Genomic DNA, 18,610 nt, shown 5'->3' with positions numbered 1-18,610 from the left:
TAGGATAGGCTAGATTAGGTAGGTTTGCAGTATTTTGATATATGCTATTTTCATAGCCCTCTGATTTGTATATATAAAAAATGAAGCCAAAAAAGCAATTTTTTTAGCATTTCCGACAGTACTTTATTTCTGCTGTTTACCTAGTACCTGTCTTAGAATTTTTTGCTTCAAATAATCTGTTTCCATAAGAGGTGGTTATTATCCCTGCCATGAAGTGGCGCGTGGATATAGCATGGTCAGTGAATATAGGAACCCTTAGTGGTACCAGCAGCCATTTATGATGTGTTTGAGTCCCCAAGTTTTGACTTGATTATGATCCAAGAGATTGTATAACCTGTGCTTGCATGTAACTGAGATATAAGTTGAATATTGTTCAAGCAACACTAAACCCAATCTTGTTTGTTTGGTGTTTAACACCGCACTCAGCAATATTCCAGCTATATGACGGCGGTCTGTAAATAATTGAGTCTGGACCAGAGTCACAGACAATCAAGTGATTGACATCATGAGCATCGATCCATGCAATTACCAACTGATGTTGACTCCAGAATCATGGACTGCATCACTTCTGTACATAGAGAGAATCTGACTAGTGTGTTTAAATCTCAAACATATCAACACTCCAAGGCTTGGGAACTTTTATCAACGAGTGTTGACATATGTGACTTCAAAAGACATGAGGGTCAGATTCTATTTATCATCCAAAATAATTCTTCCAACTTTTTCAGTTTCTAAACAGTAATAAGCAGTGTATTGAGGGTAAAAAGCACTGCTAACCAGCGTCAGTGGCAGCATTTAGTGATGTCAGTTGATTGTGACATCATGGTCACCAATGACATCACAATATATATGTCTGCAAAGCATTGTGATGTAAACTCATTGTGGCAATATCTGCTCTCACCCAAGGATATATCTCCTAAGGAAGCCAGGTGTGGATGTTAAATAACATTTCATAAACTGATGTTCAAACTATTACCGTATATGACCGCAGATAAGAAGACCCCGTAGATAAGCCGAGGTATTAACTTGACCATTGAAATATGAAAGAAAATGATATAACCCAGTATGCAGCATGACCACAAGGGGTTACTCTATGAGTAAATACTTCTGCCAACTCCAGCAGGAAATCACATTAAAAGAGGTACTAAAATACTGACAAAGTCATTTAGACACTATGTATATTCTCATCTCAAATTTATTATCAGAGCAACCATTAACTGCACTTGTTTGACACAAAAATGCACTCGAACAGGTCCTAGATTTTCAGTATATTCTCATTCAATATTTCAGTCGCAGTTTCCTCAGTAAATCCACGTTAACCTTTGACCTAACGGGACCACAAGAATCCGAGTAGCTAATTTGATGCTTTGATGACCACATGGATAAGTAGGCGCATCCTGTAGCCCCCTGGTGGCCAATTGCTAAAACAATCCCAAACAGAAACTCCCAACCATCAAACCAGTGTTTCCAACCAGGGGTGCAAGCGAGGTGTGGTAAATAAGATATATCACACTGCTCTGGTTGACATTTTACTCTTTTATTACCTGCCAAATAAAAGGCATAACCCTTTCCAAATCATGCTGTAAATACCCTGAGTGAAATTCAATACTTCAATAATTTGACAGTTTTAACCTACTGATGGGGGGTTAACTTACAGTAATTAAAGAGTTAATCCTGTTAAATTGTCTCCAATTTTACAAAGGTCAGTGGTACTTCCTGAAAAGAAAGCTCATCCCAGTTTATGGTGAGTTTCTAATATTGATGTGTTAGTATTTTCTGAATATCACATGGAAATTCCAATGCAGAATAACTACCCAGCTCCATGCTTTTCAAAAGATTTGCTTGTTTGTTGATTGGCGCCACACTCCAGTTCATACCACGACAATTGTTGAGTTTTCATGCAGCTTATCATGGACTTTATTGCAACCTTTATTATGGTTCTGTATCATAAATATCAAACATGAGAAACCTTCATAATATTTGTGCACATGTGTGCGTTTTGTTTAATGCTGCACTCAGCAATATTTCGGTTATATGACAGTAGTTTGTAAATAATCAAGCCTGGACCAGACAATCCAGTGATTGATAATAATCCACTTCATCTGGGTAAAATCACATGCTACCAACCAAGTCAGACCATCCGATCCAATTAGATGTCGCTTATGATCTGAGCATAGGTTGCTGAAGACCTCTTTTAATTGGATGGTTATAGTATGTGACCTGGATGATTGTTGCGCAGATTTAAGGGGATGTGGGGTGGGGGTGGGGGTGGGTGTGGGTTGGGTTGGGTTGGGTTGGTTTGGGTTGGGGTATGAATCACAGCTCTTGCTATCAACTACTGATTTGCCTATGATGAAGTTGGATTATTGCTGACTCAACAATTACTCACTCCACTCCAAACATTCTTTGTCTCCCCTCACCTAACTTTACCAACATGATCACGACTCTTTACTAAATTAACAAGTACTAAACAAAACAAAATTTGTCTCTTTATCTATTTGAAAAAATAATTTTTCTTTGGTGAAATTCACTTTCACTTGACACCATCCTCTAAACATCGACAACATCGAATTGCCGAAAATTCAATTTAAAAGTTCAAAACAATAGAAATACATTGGTCATAATATCTCTTTTGTCTCGAAACAAAAGCCATTATTTCTTTACATATCTAAAGGGTCATCAAACCCAAAGATTAATAACATGTATAAGAACACAAAACTTTATTAAGTCTTTTAACTGAGAAGAAAATTGAATGGGAAATGCCTTAAAGATGGATGGCAATGATCATTGTTTGCCTCTGAATTATTACCAAGCACTTCAGCTAGAAGAGACATCCACGTCTTTTAGCGTGATAAATTGACCACCCTTAGCAATAAAACTTATGAATTCATTCATAAACCATTAACGGCATCCTTGTAACGACCCACTACCTCCTAAAACAATCCATAACAAGTCTCACTTTTTATTTTCATCAGTGTTAACTCTTTACAAAGGCACCATAGTTTAATATTGTTTTCATCTTAGAAATCTTGAACTGTTAATCTATTTAACCCTATGTATACCATTGTTTCACAATGACAGAGCGAGACAAAATTTAATGCTGTTCAGTTTAACATGAATATCCCGCTCAGTCTGTATACGGGGGGCACGGGGGGGGCACGGTTTTGCTGTGCAGAGTTGCGTCCCTTGGACACGCCAAAAAACTTAGATTGTGTGTTCAAATTTTGTTTCTAGGTTTGTCAGCACCATACCCGTGCTCGTGGGTTCCACCAAAGTTGTAAACTTCTGAGACCTGCATCACTTGGGGCTTTCCTCCCACATTGAGCTGACATGCCGTGATATAACTGGAATACGGTTAAATGTGGCGTTAAAGCCAACTCACTCACTCACTCACTCAGTGTATATGGAGCTGACGAGTCCTTGTTTCATCCCCTTATGCCAGTCAGGGTCATAACATGTTTCTTTTAATGTCTTTTTGTTGGGATTGAACCACTGACCTTCTTTTCTCCAGGCAAACGCTCTATCCACTAGAGTGAGTGAGTGAGTGTTTACTTCATGTAGGAGGAAGTCTCAGAGTGACAAAGGTTGCAACACGTGTTTTTAATGTTTGTTTGTTGTTTAACCCCGCACACAGCAATATTCCAGCTATATGACAGCGGTCTGTAAATAATCGAGTCTTGACCAGACAATCCAGTGATTGACATCATGAGCATTGATCTACACAATTGAGTTCGATGACATGCATGAACCAAGTCAGCGAGCCTGACCACCCGATCCTGTTGGTCGCCTCTTACGACAAGCATAGTCGCCTTTTACGGCAAGCATGGGTTGCTGAAGACCTATTCTATCCTGGATCTTCACGGGTCGTGTTTTTAATGAATTGCACAAGCATGACCAAGAGTTGTCAACTAATAGTTAGTGACCTGGATGATTTTGTTGCACTGATTTAAGGGGATGTGGGATGGGTGTGGGTGGGGTTGGGGTTGGGGTTGGGGTTGGGGTATGAATCACAGCTCTTGCTATCAACCACTGATTTGCCTATGATGTAGTTGGATTATTGCTGACTCAACAATTACTCAAATATATCTATGGGACAGTGGACTTCATTGTAAATGGACCACCTGAAGAGTGAAGATTGGTTGTTCAATCCTCAGGCAGATCGTACTAAAAGACTTTACTAGTTGTTACCCTGCCTGGGATAAAAACAAGGTCTGGTCGCCTTGGAGTCAGTTTACTGAGTACACACACAAACACTCACACAAACACACACACATCGGTGAAATGTAGCTTAATGTCGTGTCCAAGATTATAGTGACGTGCATGGGTGTGTGTGTGGCTGCTTGTACTAGTTCAAACTAATGCTGATTTTAAAGTGCTAGCCCACTGAGGTACCATGCCGCAGGTTAACATGAATACACCACTCAGACACAGTATATGGACTGAGCTGACCAGTCCTTGTTTAACCCCTTAATTCTGAGTGCCAGGCAGGGTAACAACAAGTACCATCTTTTAACGTCTTTTGGTATGACACAGCCGGGGATCAAACCCCCAACCTTCCACTCTTGAGGGAGAGGCTTAACCCACACACACACTCACACCTCATTGTTCATGATAAGTGAATGTGACACCAAAAAAAAGACAACCATTTAGACCTCTTATTCCTCCCACATTAAGCTGACACATCACAATACAACGGGAATACTCTTAAAAGCGTAGTTAAACCCACTCACTCACTCTTATGAGAAGCATAGGTTATTAGTGTTTTCTTGAACATGTCACAGTAAATGGCAGAACTTTGTGGCCAAGATGAACACAATGCTGTCTCTAAATGAAATCATGTTGATCTCTTTAAAATATTTTAGCCAAAAATATAATCATAAAAAGAATTCCAAATTTAAATATTTTCTTTATGATGTTGGCCACAAGAGGACATTATGGAGTGAACATATGGAATTAACTCTTTAAAGCTCATAGAACGGAAAAAGTATTGAAATAATTGGCTGATATACACAACATGAAAGTTCAAGGGTTAATTAATCCCCCTTCCACCATGGCCGTCAAAACATTCCCATTGAAGCCCCTTTGACAAGTTGTACACAGTAAGTAGATCGAAATGGCAAAAGCCAGAAGTAATGGCGGCAATGGTCTTCTTGGCAACACAGGGAGTCATAGAAAGATACAGAATACTGTGTTTTTCTTGAAGGAAGAAAGTGATTAAATTCTGTATATATCAGGCATGAATCTGCATTTTCCATTTAGCACTTACAAAGTCTTGTTTATCCGCTGAGCACACCAGACAGAGGCTCCGATCTGGCGCTGGGAGACTTTTGCCCCTCCATGCATCGAAGAGCATCATTTACGATGGAAAAGCCAGGTCTTGGCAGGTCATTAAGGTGATCGCTAGTCAATCCCCGTTAATGAAATGTTGATTCAAAATGCTGTTTTTCAGGATTGCAATTGTTAGAAAAACAAGCTTAGAAAAGCAAAAAAAATAAACAAAAGAGGGCTGGCTTGGATTGTCCTTGTTTTTGTCGATACAGGAGACAATTTATAGTGAGATGCGTTTTCCGTTGCTCAACCCAGTGTGATTTGACATGAAGATTTGAGATTGAATTTCAATTCAAATATCAATTTAACAGTAAAGAATTTTCAGCTCGTGTTGCCAGTGAAAGCAGAGTGAAATAAAACCAAGACAGGCTTGTTAATGACATATAAATCACTGCATCTCAATTTTTATTTACTACCATTTTTTGGACACAGTGAGGCTGCAACTGATGGCTATTACCCTGGAGCATCAGGTTCATTTGTTTAAACATCAGCTTGGTTTCCAAGTTGTGATGTTTCCTGATCAAGATTTAGTCATACAGCCATTAATAAGGAGTGGTAGAATGGGGGAGGAAATACTTGAAGCACCATAAATGGAAGCATTTGCACAAAACATGACACTAATCCTGTGACAATCTCAGGAAAAAATCATTGTAATTGCAATTTACACATCCACTTGGATTATTAAGCATAAAACCAATATCCCAATATATCAGCCACTCAGTTATATCGTCCTTCATCACACAGCTATATGACAGACAACACTTGTGTTTTATAGACATTATTCTTGCTGCAGACAAACACTGTGTGTCATAGACATTATTCCTGGTGCAGACAAACCCTGGGTGTTTATAGACATTATTCCTGGTGCAGGTCCACCTGTGTTTTATAGACATTATTCCTGGTGCAGACAAACCTGGATTTAATGGATATTATTCCTGGTGCAGACAAACCTGGGTGGTATAGACATTATTCCTGGTGCAGACACACCAGTGTTTTATAGACATTATTCTTGCTGCAGACACACCCTAGGTGTCATTGACATTATTCCTGGTGCAGACAAACCTGGATTTAATTTTATATTATTACTGTTGCAGACAAAACCTGAGTGGTATAAATATTACTCCTGGTGCAGACAAAACCTGGGTGTTATAGACATTATTCTTGTTGAGACAAACCTGGATTTAATTTTATATTATTACTGTTGCAGACAAAACCTGAGTGGTATAGACATTACTCCTGGTGCAGACAAAACCTGGGTGTTATAGACATTATTCTTGGTGCAGACAAAACCTGGGTGTTATAGACATTATTCTTGGTGCAGACAAAACCTGGGTGTTAAAGACATTATTCTTGGTGCAGACAAACCCTGGGTGTTACCGCCATTATTCCTGGTGCAGACAAAACCTGGGTGTTAAAGACATTATTCTTGGTGCAGACAAACCCTGGGTGTTACCAACATTATTCCTGTTGCAGTCAAAACCTGGGTGTTACCGATATTATTCCTGGTGCAGACAAAACCTGGGTGTTATAGACATTATTCTTGGTGCAGACAAACCCTGGGTGTTACCGACATTATTCATGGTGCAGTCAAACCCTGGGTGTTACTGACATTATTCCTGGTGCAGTCAAACGCTGGGTGTTACCACCATTATTCCTGGTGCAGACAAAACCGGAGTGGTATAGACATTATTCTTGGTGCAGACAAACCCTGGGTGTTATAGACATTATTCTTGGTGCAGACAAACCCTGGGTTTTACCGCCATTATACCTGGTGCAGTCAAACACTGGGTGTTACCGCCATTATTCCTGGTGCCGACAAAACCTGGGTGTTACCGCCATTATTCTTGGTGCAGACAAACCCTGGGTGTTACCGACATTATTCTTGGTGCAGACAAAACCTGGGAGTTACCGCCATTATTCCTGGTGCTGACAAAACCTGGGTGTTATAGAGTTAGTGAAAAGGTTATCACAAGGTTAGAGAGTCATCGCTTTGCTGCATCACCAGTCCGTTTGTGAAATGTTCGTGGATAATCGGTTCATCCATCACCTTATCTGATGGGAAGAAGTTTCCCCTCCATGCATCAGAGAATGTCATCTAACATCCCCTAGCACCACACCAGTCAAAATGTTAAAAATGTCATTGATATTGTATCAAACAAGTTCTTAAAGAATGTCATTGTCATATTATCCATAATCTATAACATATAACATATGAAATTCTAAATGCCAAGAGGTACTTTATCCTCAAGTGAAATGGTGTGCCATGATTCATGAAGGTAACTGCAACTGCTTTGAGTTGTCCAGTCTTTTAACTTTAAAAGAAAAGAAAACTTATGGATGCAAGGGGAGATAACTACAGTATCTTGGGGATACATCAAACAAAACTGTTTCCATCAGTCATCAGAATCTGCTATGGTACATTTTCCATTGTCCCAGAAATAACATGAAGAAAAACATCAAATCACCCTTCTGAAGAGTATAAGTGTTTGTTTGTTGTTCAACATGCACTCAGCAAAATCCGAATCATATGGTGGTGACCTGTAATTAATGAAGTCTGGACCAAGCAATCTAATGATTGATACAACGAGTAACAATCCACACTGTCAGGGTATGGTGACATGCTATCAACAAAGCTGGACAGACCTATGAAATCCAGGGTAGAATAGGTCTTCAGCAACCCATGCTTGCCGTAAAAGGCGACTATGCTTGTCGTAAGAGGTGACTAATAGGATTGGGTGGTCAGGTTCGCTGACTTAGTTGATGCATGTCATCGTATCCCAATTGTGTGGATCGATGCTCATGATGTCAATCACTGGATTGTCTGGTCAAGAATCCATTATTTACAGACCGCCGTCATATAGCTGGAGTATTGCTTAGTGCGGCGTTAAACAACAAACAAACAAAACCAAGTTGAGCCACATGATCCATTAAGTCCCCTCTTACGTCAAGCATAGGTTTCTGGGACCAATTCTAATACAGAATCCCCACACGGCTCCTTATGAACAAGAATCATCAGAAGATGACAAATCCCTCCAGCCCCCACAAATTCGAAAGAACAAAACATTTGACTGTTACTTGAAGTCCAACTTGATGAGAGAATTTCTATCTAAATAGCCTGAATACTATCTAAATACAAAAGAACTTATAGAGCTATCAAAACAATACCAGGGAAATTGGGATTCGTCATTTTGTATTCCAATGTCAGGTACACACCAATATGAACAGATTCAAACCCAAAAAATTAAACTTTAAAAAATCCTACATAGCAAAAGGCAGCACTGTTTAATACATGTACAAAGTTTGGATGAAAAATCTTTCAAGGATTTCAAGTTATGTTCTGGAAATGAAATACCGATGGACAGGCGGACGAGCAGACAGACCAGATGATGACTATATCCCCCCCGGCATATAATGTGGATCATGTCATAATGTATCGTTGAGAATCGCTAACATGTCAAAATATCAGAAAGTTTCTAACCTAAGGGTAAAATTAGGCAATATGACTGTCTGAAAAAGCTTCACTGAAGACCCTGTTGAATTTTCTAAACAACAGCCCCATAGCATGTGTAAATGGTTACATCAAAGTCCACAACGTAACGCCTGCATCAGTATTAAATAAGCCCACGGCAGGTCACTTGAACTAAAAAAAACATCGTAATTACAGACTGACTTGGTATCCTGAATCATCTGTATTCAGTCTTCAAATTAACACGGTGAAACTAGAGTCAAGAACGGCCTGTTAATGATTGGAAAGAGAACCTGTTCTTTTCATGCCCATTTGCCTCCCATTCCAAGCAACCACTTCACTCACTGGAATGACTTCGGTTGGGTTGTTCTGACTGACATCTCCCAGGGTCATTCTGACCTGCACCATGTCCCTGTATTTGCCATTGTAAAAAACCTGACAAATCGGATTCATTCATAACCGAAGTCCAGTTGCCAAGCATCTGTCCCTCAATGCATTATGCAAACAGCCAAGGTTGAGATTGAAGCATGATTTTTAATTTCACAAGGCCACTTTACGAGTTAATCTGCCACCATTCTGTGAACAAGAAATGGTTCTGGAGGTAATTCTGTCAGGATGAGATCTTTGAATTGTTGGTATTTAGAAATTTAATCCAATGAAGGCATCTTGAAAGTTGCGATCAAAGCTTGATGAAAGAGAACACTGAAGGCTTCAGAAGTACAGCCTTATCAAGAAATCATTAGCTCTACTGTTATTTATCAAAACAAGCCCCCAACTCTTCACAAATGCATTGATTATAATTAAGAGTTAGGAAAGAAAAACAAAATATTTTTCCTTAATTCTACTTGTTATTTTATCATCACCCTGTGAGTAGCTTTGATGTGATCATGAAAAACCAGTGATCAGTGAAAATTGTCCATTCAACATGTTTAAGATGAATCACCATTTTTCGAATGCTCAGCAAAAATGTCACCATTTCCCCCCCGATCCTGTTGTCCATTGATTACCCTATGACACAACTGAATTTAAACTTCTCACGAGTTCACATGTAAATTAGATTCTCATTTATTTTAAATCTCTAAATTTAAAATCTATTTAAAATCTATTTATCATTAAAAGAAGTTGTGAACTACAGGGTAATGGCTAATAGATAAAAGAAGATACGATTATCTGAATAATGCATGTCACGTTCTGGTGACGGGAGTCCAATAATCAGTTTCTTACCTCGACGTGCTCCTTGGCAATCCCCCCGGCACTTCTGCCTGTGGGGACTTGGACGACACATTAATATATAGACATCATTCCAAACAAATGACATTATTTTGAAAAATATAAATATTATCAAAATTCATTTTTCATGAAGTCATTCAGAGTGTTTTATCTGTGAAATGAATAAACATGTCTTCATGCTGCTATTTTTTAAGTTCATACACAGCAGTCATTCAGACTGCTGATGTCAGCGTTTATTGCAAGCAAATGAAATATTTTTAAATCTAAAAATATCTTGACAGCTGACAAAAGTATTTCGCTCCCCAATATCAAATTGAGGAAGTTATTTCAAGATAATTATATAGATGACTGTTTGTGAGAATTAGGAACTGCCAATCTGCCCCAAAGTACAATGTCATACATTGGAAGTAGGTTTTAGAGTGAGTGAGTTTGGTTTTGACGTCGCTTTGAACATTATTCCAGTTATATCACTGCATGTCAGCTTGTAGGAGGAAAACCTGAAGTGATGCAGATCTCAGACGTGAACCTTTAAGCACGATTGTAGTGATGACAAATCAAGGAACATAACCACAGCAAAACAGGATTCGAACTCATAGTTTCTTGCATGCCCAAAACATGCAACTTGCAGCAACTGGGCCACCCATGCCCCAGGTTTGATTTATACCCATTTCATTCACTAGGAAAAGGAAAGGGCCCTAGTTTTCACACCTTTTGTATCCCTCTCCCAAAATATTTACATGACTAGCATTATATGAAGACACAGGTTTTGGAGAAGTAGGTTTAAGTGCAAGTTGTATTAAGCAGCATTCAACAATATTCCAGGTATGTCACAGTGGTCTGTGAAAAAATGAGACTGGGTTGGATTCGATTGAGGGAGTCATCATCATTAAAATACAGGTAAATGTTTTTAGCTTGTACATTTTATCGTCATCCTTAAAGAGGCTGTACAAATTGTTGATATCGCACATAAAAAACAAGTGGTCGTTGTTTATTTCGCAATAAAACACTGCAAGGAGAATAAACCATAAAGGGCTGCACCCCTCATAGTTTATTCTCCCTGCAGTGTTTTATTGCACCCCTCATGGTTTATTATCCCTGCAGTGTTTTATTGCACCCCTCATGGTTTATTCTCCCTGCAGTGTTTTATCGCACCCCTCATGGTTTATAAACAACTCCCACTCATTGTTTATTTCTTTAACAGCACGAGCAATTTATCCATGATGTCGGGGTAGGATGACACATCAGCTCCGTCCCCCATTGTGACCAGCTGATCCCCATGTCTGTCAGCTCCTACTACGTATGTGGGACTGGGGAGGGGTTCTGAAATCTAAACTTGCCAGCACCGTATGTTTCACCAAAGTGGTACATGTCTAAGACCTGCATCACTTCGGGCTTTCCACCTACATCAAGCTGACATACTGTGATATAACTGGAACACTGCTACAACAAACCCAATAACTCATTCTATATATATCACTTAAAAGAAGTTGAAAGCAATGTTAAAGTACCTCCTAATTTGAGAGAAAAAACACTTTTACAAAATTCGAAGGTCTTTACCGGTTTAAGTAAGGATTAGATGGATGAACAACTTCTTTATTACAATTAGGAGTGATGTTTCGGTGTAGGTTCTAACACCGTTATCAAGCAAGTGATCTGTGTTAGAACCTACACCGACACATTGTTCCTCAATGTAATAAAAATGTTATTCATCCATAAACTAATCCTTACTTAGTATACCAACTTCTAAATGCCTCTCAAAAAGGCCTGGAATCCTAGATAAACCCTGTGTGTGTATGATCACATGTTCTGCACGAAGCATCATGTTTAACTGAACTAGGGCTAACAATGACAAAAGTATTTGTAAGTCCACATAGTTGTCTCATGTCTAAGGATTCATTCCCATCTTCACTTGACACTGCACTCATTGTCGATAATAGGCAAGAGAACATGGAACTTGGAAAAATAACTTTCACTTTATTTGATGTGAGGTGGTTAGTCGTGTCTAAACATTTCAAGATCAACATATCAATCCAGATTTTAATTTAGTATTTGTGTAAATCTAAACATGTTAGGATAACACGCAACCACATGACCAGAGGGAGCTTCCACCACTGAGAACCCATTCGTTATATTTGATTACCATCTCAACATCCTTAATATACCCTCAAATTTTCATTTGGTTATAACACATCCATGATTCCAGCCAACTTACGCCCTCTTCAATCAAACCCATTCTTTTCCAGTGTCCCGAGATACTGAGAATTATAGAGGATAAAACCGAATATACATTGACAGAAGTCTTCATTTCTGGCATCTTCCAGCAGCCTCAGACCGCAAGGAGCCATCAGCCCCTCTGGAGCCTTATCCTGGTTAACAAACTTCATGGCATGTCCAGATACAGTAGATCAGCAACTCTCAAGAGCTGACACTATTGACTGTACTAATACAAGAGAAGCTTGCTATGTGCTGCACATAAGCAAAAGGGATTTTCTTGTCTGAGTATGACAACGGATTGTCATTCAAAATGTACAAATCAGAAATGTGTGGAAATCAAGAGTCAGTGTGTGCGTGGGTGCGCACGTGCGAGCTGCAGTTTAACATAGATACCCCACTGAGACACAGTTTACTTTCTGTAGATCAGGGTGCCGTTGTACAAAACAGTGCTACTGTAGCAGCCATAACATTTCCAATTCCCGTGATGAGATTCGAACCACAGACCTTCTGATCAGAGGTCAGATGCCTTGTCCACATGACCAAAGAGGTCGTTGGTTGGTTGGTTGGTTGGTTTGTTGTTTAACGCCACACTCAGCAATATTGAAGCTATATGACAGCGGTCATCGAGTCTGGACCAGATAATCCAGTGATTGATATCATGAGCATCGATCCACGCAATTGGGATCGATGACATTTATCAACCAAGTCAGCGAGCCTGACCACCCAATCCTGTTAGTCACCTCTTACGACAAGCGTAGTCACCTTTTACGGCAAGCATGGGTTGCTGAAGACCTATTCTACCCCGGATCTTCACGGGGGTCCCAAAGAGGTCGTAAGTTTTTGTTAAGGTATGAGAGTTTCGATCATCTCCTCGCAAAGATCGTTTGTACATCGACACTTAAATCTTGTTTTATCCCCTTAATGTCAAGTGCCAGGCAGAGAAAGAACAAGTACCATATTTCAATGTCTTTTGGCATGATGTGGCCGGGGAACGAACCACCGACATAGCCGTCTGGTCAGATGCTGTATCCACTACACCACGGAGGTAGTAACATATCAGAAGTGAATGGTCAATATCTATCATTTCCTTGCACAGATTCCTCCTACAGAAAATATTAAACCATGGTGTTCTGACACCATGACATGGAATGTCTGACCGGCCTATCTTTAGAATACAGTACCACAAACTTTTCACACAGGTCACAATACCCTATGACTTAATTTGTAGCATTTTGTTGCCAGTCACACCAGAGAAACAATGCCCTGTGACATCAGGAATCATTGAGTGTGGATAAGCTCCTCTAAGTGATCCATCATCTCCACACGCAATGTCGTTGAATTAGCCCAGCGATGTTGACAGTTTTTAATATTTGTTTACTAAATATTGCCTGTGGCAGAACAATTAATAGCAAGCCCTAGTTTATGAAAATACTAATATTTTTAATATGTTTTTTATTTCATTTTTTTCTATTTCAAATTGCTAAAATGATTATAAATGGGAACTAATATACGTATATTATTTTTTCGATTCATTAATTTTCATTATTATGTACAGGAATGCAGTTTAGAAGGTATATTATATTGGCGCTGAACACATCCAAATGTCGCCGGCGTTTTGGTAGGTTACACTGAACTCTAACCTTAGTGGGGTAGCCTAGCTGTTAAAGTGTTCGCTTGTCATGGGTACAATGTGTGAAGCCCATTTCTGCTGTCCCCTGCGGTGATATTGCTGGAATATTGCTAAAAGCGGCATAAAACCATACTCACTCACTCACTATTCTTAGCCCTTGGATCCCCTTTATGATCAATCAAACCTAGCTTTACGATAATCAGGGTCATTCATGCTTACCCACAAGTCGACATCTGGTGCCTGATGCCTGGGACTGTTTTCTTTTCGCACCATATCGGCTCATTCCTCACCACTCGGTATCTTATAGATTATGGAATGGGACGAGTGTGCCAAATGGCATCAGAATCACTCATAAGCGTCCGAAGACTAAAGTCACGAGACACCATGCCAACCCTTGACCTTCATAAGTGTGTCACCTATTCAGCCCTTATCCTTCAGTTCCATAACGTCATAGGCATGGCTAGGTAAATTTGCACTTAGTTTCACAGTGTGGACATAGCTCTGTCAGTTAGCTGTCAGGCTAACAATCTGCAAGTTGCATGTCCAACGGATTCTCACAAAAACAGACATGTGATCTACAGCAGAGATTGTCCTCACAAATAGTTGTGGTACTGTATTCTAAAGGTGCTCCGTCTGACCATGTCTTGATAACAAATAATAGGTAAGCCTGACTAGAAATGAGCATTGGAAACAATCAACGATCATAATCCTTTCACCAAAGTGGATGAAGCATGACCTTCATTCTATTGCACTTCTGCCAGAGTCAAGTCGATAAAATGTCTGCCCGCTTCCTCAGTGGTTCAGTTGATAAAATGTCTGCCCGCTTCCTCCAGGGTCCAGTTGATAAAATGTCTGCCCGCTTCCTCCAGGGTCCATTCGATAAAATGTTTGCCCGCTTCCTCCAGGGTCCATTCGATAAAATGTCTGCCCGCTTCCTCCAGGGTCCAATTAATTAAAATGTCTGTCTCTTCCTCCAGGGTCCAGTCCATAAAATGTCAGCCTGCTTCCGCCATGGTCCAGTCGATAAAATGTCTGCCCGCTTCCTCCATGGTCCAGTCGATAAAATGTCTGCCCGCTTCCTCCAGGGTCCATTCGATAAAATATCTGCCCACTTCCTCCAGGGTCCAATTAATAAAATGTCTGCCCACTTCCTCCAGGGTCGAGTCCATAAAATGTCTGCCCACTTCCTCCATGGTCCAGTCGATAAAATGTCTGCCTGCTTCCTCCAGGGTCCAGTCGATAAAATGTCTGCCTGCTTCCTCCAGGGTCGAGTCCATAAAATGTCTGCCCACTTCCTCCATGGTCCAGTCGATAAAATGTCTGCCCGCTTCCTCATTGGTCCAGTCAGTAAAATGTCTGCCCACTTCCTCATTGGTCCAGTTGATAAAATGTCTGCCCACTTCCTCCAGGGTCCAGTCGATAAAATGTCTGCCCACTTCCTCAAGGGTCCAGTCGATAAAATGTCTGCCCACTTCCTCCATGGTCCAGTCGATAAAATGTCTGCCCGCTTCCTCATTGGTCCAGTCGGTAAAATGTCTGCCCACTTCCTCCAGGGTCCAGTCGATAAAATGTCTGCCCACTTCCTCCAGGGTCCAGTCGATAAAATGTCTGCCCACTTCCTCCATGGTCCAGTCGATAAAATGTCTGCCCGCTTCCTCATTGGTCCAGTCAGTAAAATGTCTGCCCGCTTCCTCATTGGTCCAGTTGATAAAATGTCTTCCTGCTTCCTCCAGGGTCCAGTCAGTAAAATGTCTGCCCGCTTCCTCCAGGGTCCAGTCGATAAAATGTCTGCCCACTTCCTCCATGGTCCAGTCGATAAAATGTCAGCCCGCTTCCTCCATGGTCCAGTCGATAAAATGTCAGCCCCATTCTCGATGGTCCAGTCGATAAAATGTCTGCCCGCTTCCTCATTGGTCCAGTCGGTAAAATGTCTGCCCACTTCCTCCAGGGTCCAGTCGATAAAATGTCTGCCCACTTCCTCCAGGGTCCAGTCGATAAAATGTCTGCCCACTTCCTCCATGGTCCAGTCGATAAAATGTCTGCCCGCTTCCTCATTGGTCCAGTCAGTAAAATGTCTGCCCGCTTCCTCATTGGTCCAGTTGATAAAATGTCTTCCTGCTTCCTCCAGGGTCCAGTCAGTAAAATGTCTGCCTGCTTCCTCCAGGGTCCAGTCGATAAAATGTCTGCCCACTTCCTCCATGGTCCAGTCGATAAAATGTCAGCCCGCTTCCTCCATGGTCCAGTCGATAAAATGTCAGCCCCATCCTCGATGGTCCAGTCGATAAAATGTCTGCCCGCTTCCTCATTGGTCCAGTCGATAAAATGTCTGCCCGCTTCCTCATTGGTCCAGTCGATAAAATGTATGCCGCTTCCTCATTGGTCCAGTCGATAAAATGTCTGCCCACTTCCTCATTGGTCCAGTCGATAAAATGTCTGCCCGCTTCCTCATTGGTCCAGTCAGTAAAATGTCTGCCCGCTTCCTCATTGGTCCAGTTGATAAAATGTCTGCCCACTTCCTCCAGGGTCCAGTCGATAAAATGTCTGCCCACTTCCTCCAGGGTCCAGTCGATAAAATGTCTGCCCACTTCCTCCATGGTCCAGTCGATAAAATGTCTGCCCGCTTCCTCATTGGTCCAGTCAGTAAAATGTCTGCCCGCTTCCTCATTGGTCCAGTTGATAAAATGTCTTCCTGCTTCCTCCAGGGTCCAGTCAGTAAAATGTCTGCCTGCTTCCTCCAGGGTCCAGTCGATAAAATGTCTGCCCACTTCCTCCATGGTCCAGTCGATAAAATGTCAGCCCGCTTCCTCCATGGTCCAGTCGATAAAATGTCAGCCCCATCCTCCATGGTCCAGTCGATAAAATGTCTGCCCGCTTCCTCATTGGTCCAGTCGATAAAATGTCTGCCCGCTTCCTCATTGGTCCAGTCGATAAAATGTCTGCCCGCTTCCTCATTGGTCCAGTCGATAAAATGTCTGCCCGCTTCCTCATTGGTCCAGTCGATAAAATGTCTGCCCGCTTCCTCATTGGTCCAGTCGATAAAATGTCTGTCCGCTTCCTCATTGGTCCAGTCAATAAAATGTCTGCCCGCTTCCTCATTGGTCCAGTCGATAAAATGTCAGCCCGCTTCCTCCAGGGTCGAGTCCATAAAATGTCTGCCCACTTCCTCCATGGTCCAGTCGATAAAATGTCTGCCTGCTTCCTCCAGGGTCCAGTCGATAAAATGTCTGCCTGCTTCCTCCAGGGTCGAGTCCATAAAATGTCTGCCCACTTCCTCCATGGTCCAGTCCATAAAATGTCTGCCCGCTTCCTCATTGGTCCAGTCAGTAAAATGTCTGCCCACTTCCTCATTGGTCCAGTTGATAAAATGTCTGCCCACTTCCTCCAGGGTCCAGTCGATAAAATGTCTGCCCACTTCCTCCATGGTCCAGTCGATAAAATGTCTGCCCGCTTCCTCATTGGTCCAGTCGGTAAAATGTCTGCCCACTTCCTCCAGGGTCCAGTCGATAAAATGTCTGCCCACTTCCTCCAGGGTCCAGTCGATAAAATGTCTGCCCACTTCCTCCATGGTCCAGTCGATAAAATGTCTGCCCGCTTCCTCATTGGTCCAATCAGTAAAATGTCTGTCCGCTTCCTCATTGGTCCAGTTGATAAAATGTCTTCCTGCTTCCTCCAGGGTCCAGTCAGTAAAATGTCTGCCTGCTTCCTCCAGGGTCCAGTCGATAAAATGTCTGCCCACTTCCTCCATGGTCCAGTCGATAAAATGTCAGCCCGCTTCCTCCATGGTCCAGTCGATAAAATGTCAGCCCCATCCTCGATGGTCCAGTCGATAAAATGTCTGCCCGCTTCCTCATTGGTCCAGTCGATAAAATGTCTGCCCGCTTCCTCATTGGTCCAGTCGATAAAATGTATGCCGCTTCCTCATTGGTCCAGTCGATAAAATGTCTGCCCGCTTCCTCATTGGTCCAGTCGATAAAATGTCTGCCCGCTTCCTCATTGGTCCAGTCAGTAAAATGTCTGCCCGCTTCCTCATTGGTCCAGTTGATAAAATGTCTGCCCACTTCCTCCAGGGTCCAGTCGATAAAATGTCTGCCCACTTCCTCCAGGGTCCAGTCGATAAAATGTCTGCCCACTTCCTCCATGGTCCAGTCGATAAAATGTCTGCCCGCTTCCTCATTGGTCCAGTCGGTAAAATGTCTGCCCACTTCCTCCAGGGTCCAGTCGATAAAATGTCTGCCCACTTCCTCCAGGGTCCAGTCGATAAAATGTCTGCCCACTTCCTCCATGGTCCAGTCGATAAAATGTCTGCCCGCTTCCTCATTGGTCCAGTCAGTAAAATGTCTGCCCGCTTCCTCATTGGTCCAGTTGATAAAATGTCTTCCTGCTTCCTCCAGGGTCCAGTCAGTAAAATGTCTGCCTGCTTCCTCCAGGGTCCAGTCGATAAAATGTCTGCCCACTTCCTCCATGGTCCAGTCGATAAAATGTCAGCCCGCTTCCTCCATGGTCCAGTCGATAAAATGTCAGCCCCATCCTCCATGGTCCAGTCGATAAAATGTCTGCCCGCTTCCTCATTGGTCCAGTCGATAAAATGTCTGCCCGCTTCCTCATTGGTCCAGTCGATAAAATGTCTGCCCGCTTCCTCATTGGTCCAGTCGATAAATTTGTCTGCCCGCTTCCTCATTGGTCCAGTCGATAAAATGTCTGCCCGCTTCCTCATTGGTCCAGTCGATAAAATGTCTGCCCGC

The 18,610-nt window shown here is 41.9% G+C and overlaps 1 protein-coding gene across 1 annotated transcript; it reads right to left on the bottom strand.

Annotated features, from left to right (window-relative positions):
* Positions 1–16,983: 16,983 nt before the first annotated feature.
* Positions 16,984–17,613, bottom strand: LOC125377014. The gene has a single exon (XM_048389796.1). The coding sequence runs from the start codon at positions 17,611–17,613 to the stop codon at positions 16,984–16,986; it is 630 nt and encodes a 209-aa protein (XP_048245753.1).
* Positions 17,614–18,610: the final 997 nt, after the last annotated feature.

Source organism: Haliotis rufescens, unplaced genomic scaffold (assembly GCF_023055435.1).
Source record: "Haliotis rufescens isolate VD_foot unplaced genomic scaffold, xgHalRufe1.0.p SCAF_8, whole genome shotgun sequence".
Taxonomy (NCBI): domain Eukaryota; kingdom Metazoa; phylum Mollusca; class Gastropoda; order Lepetellida; family Haliotidae; genus Haliotis; species Haliotis rufescens.
The sequence above is the reverse complement of the archived record's forward strand: the minus strand, read 5'-3'. Positions and strand labels throughout refer to the sequence as shown.

Coding starts and splice junctions, on each gene's coding strand:
- LOC125377014 (XM_048389796.1), bottom strand. CDS start 17,613: ATGGAGGAAGTGGGCAGACATTTTATCGACTGGACCCTGGAGGAAGCA.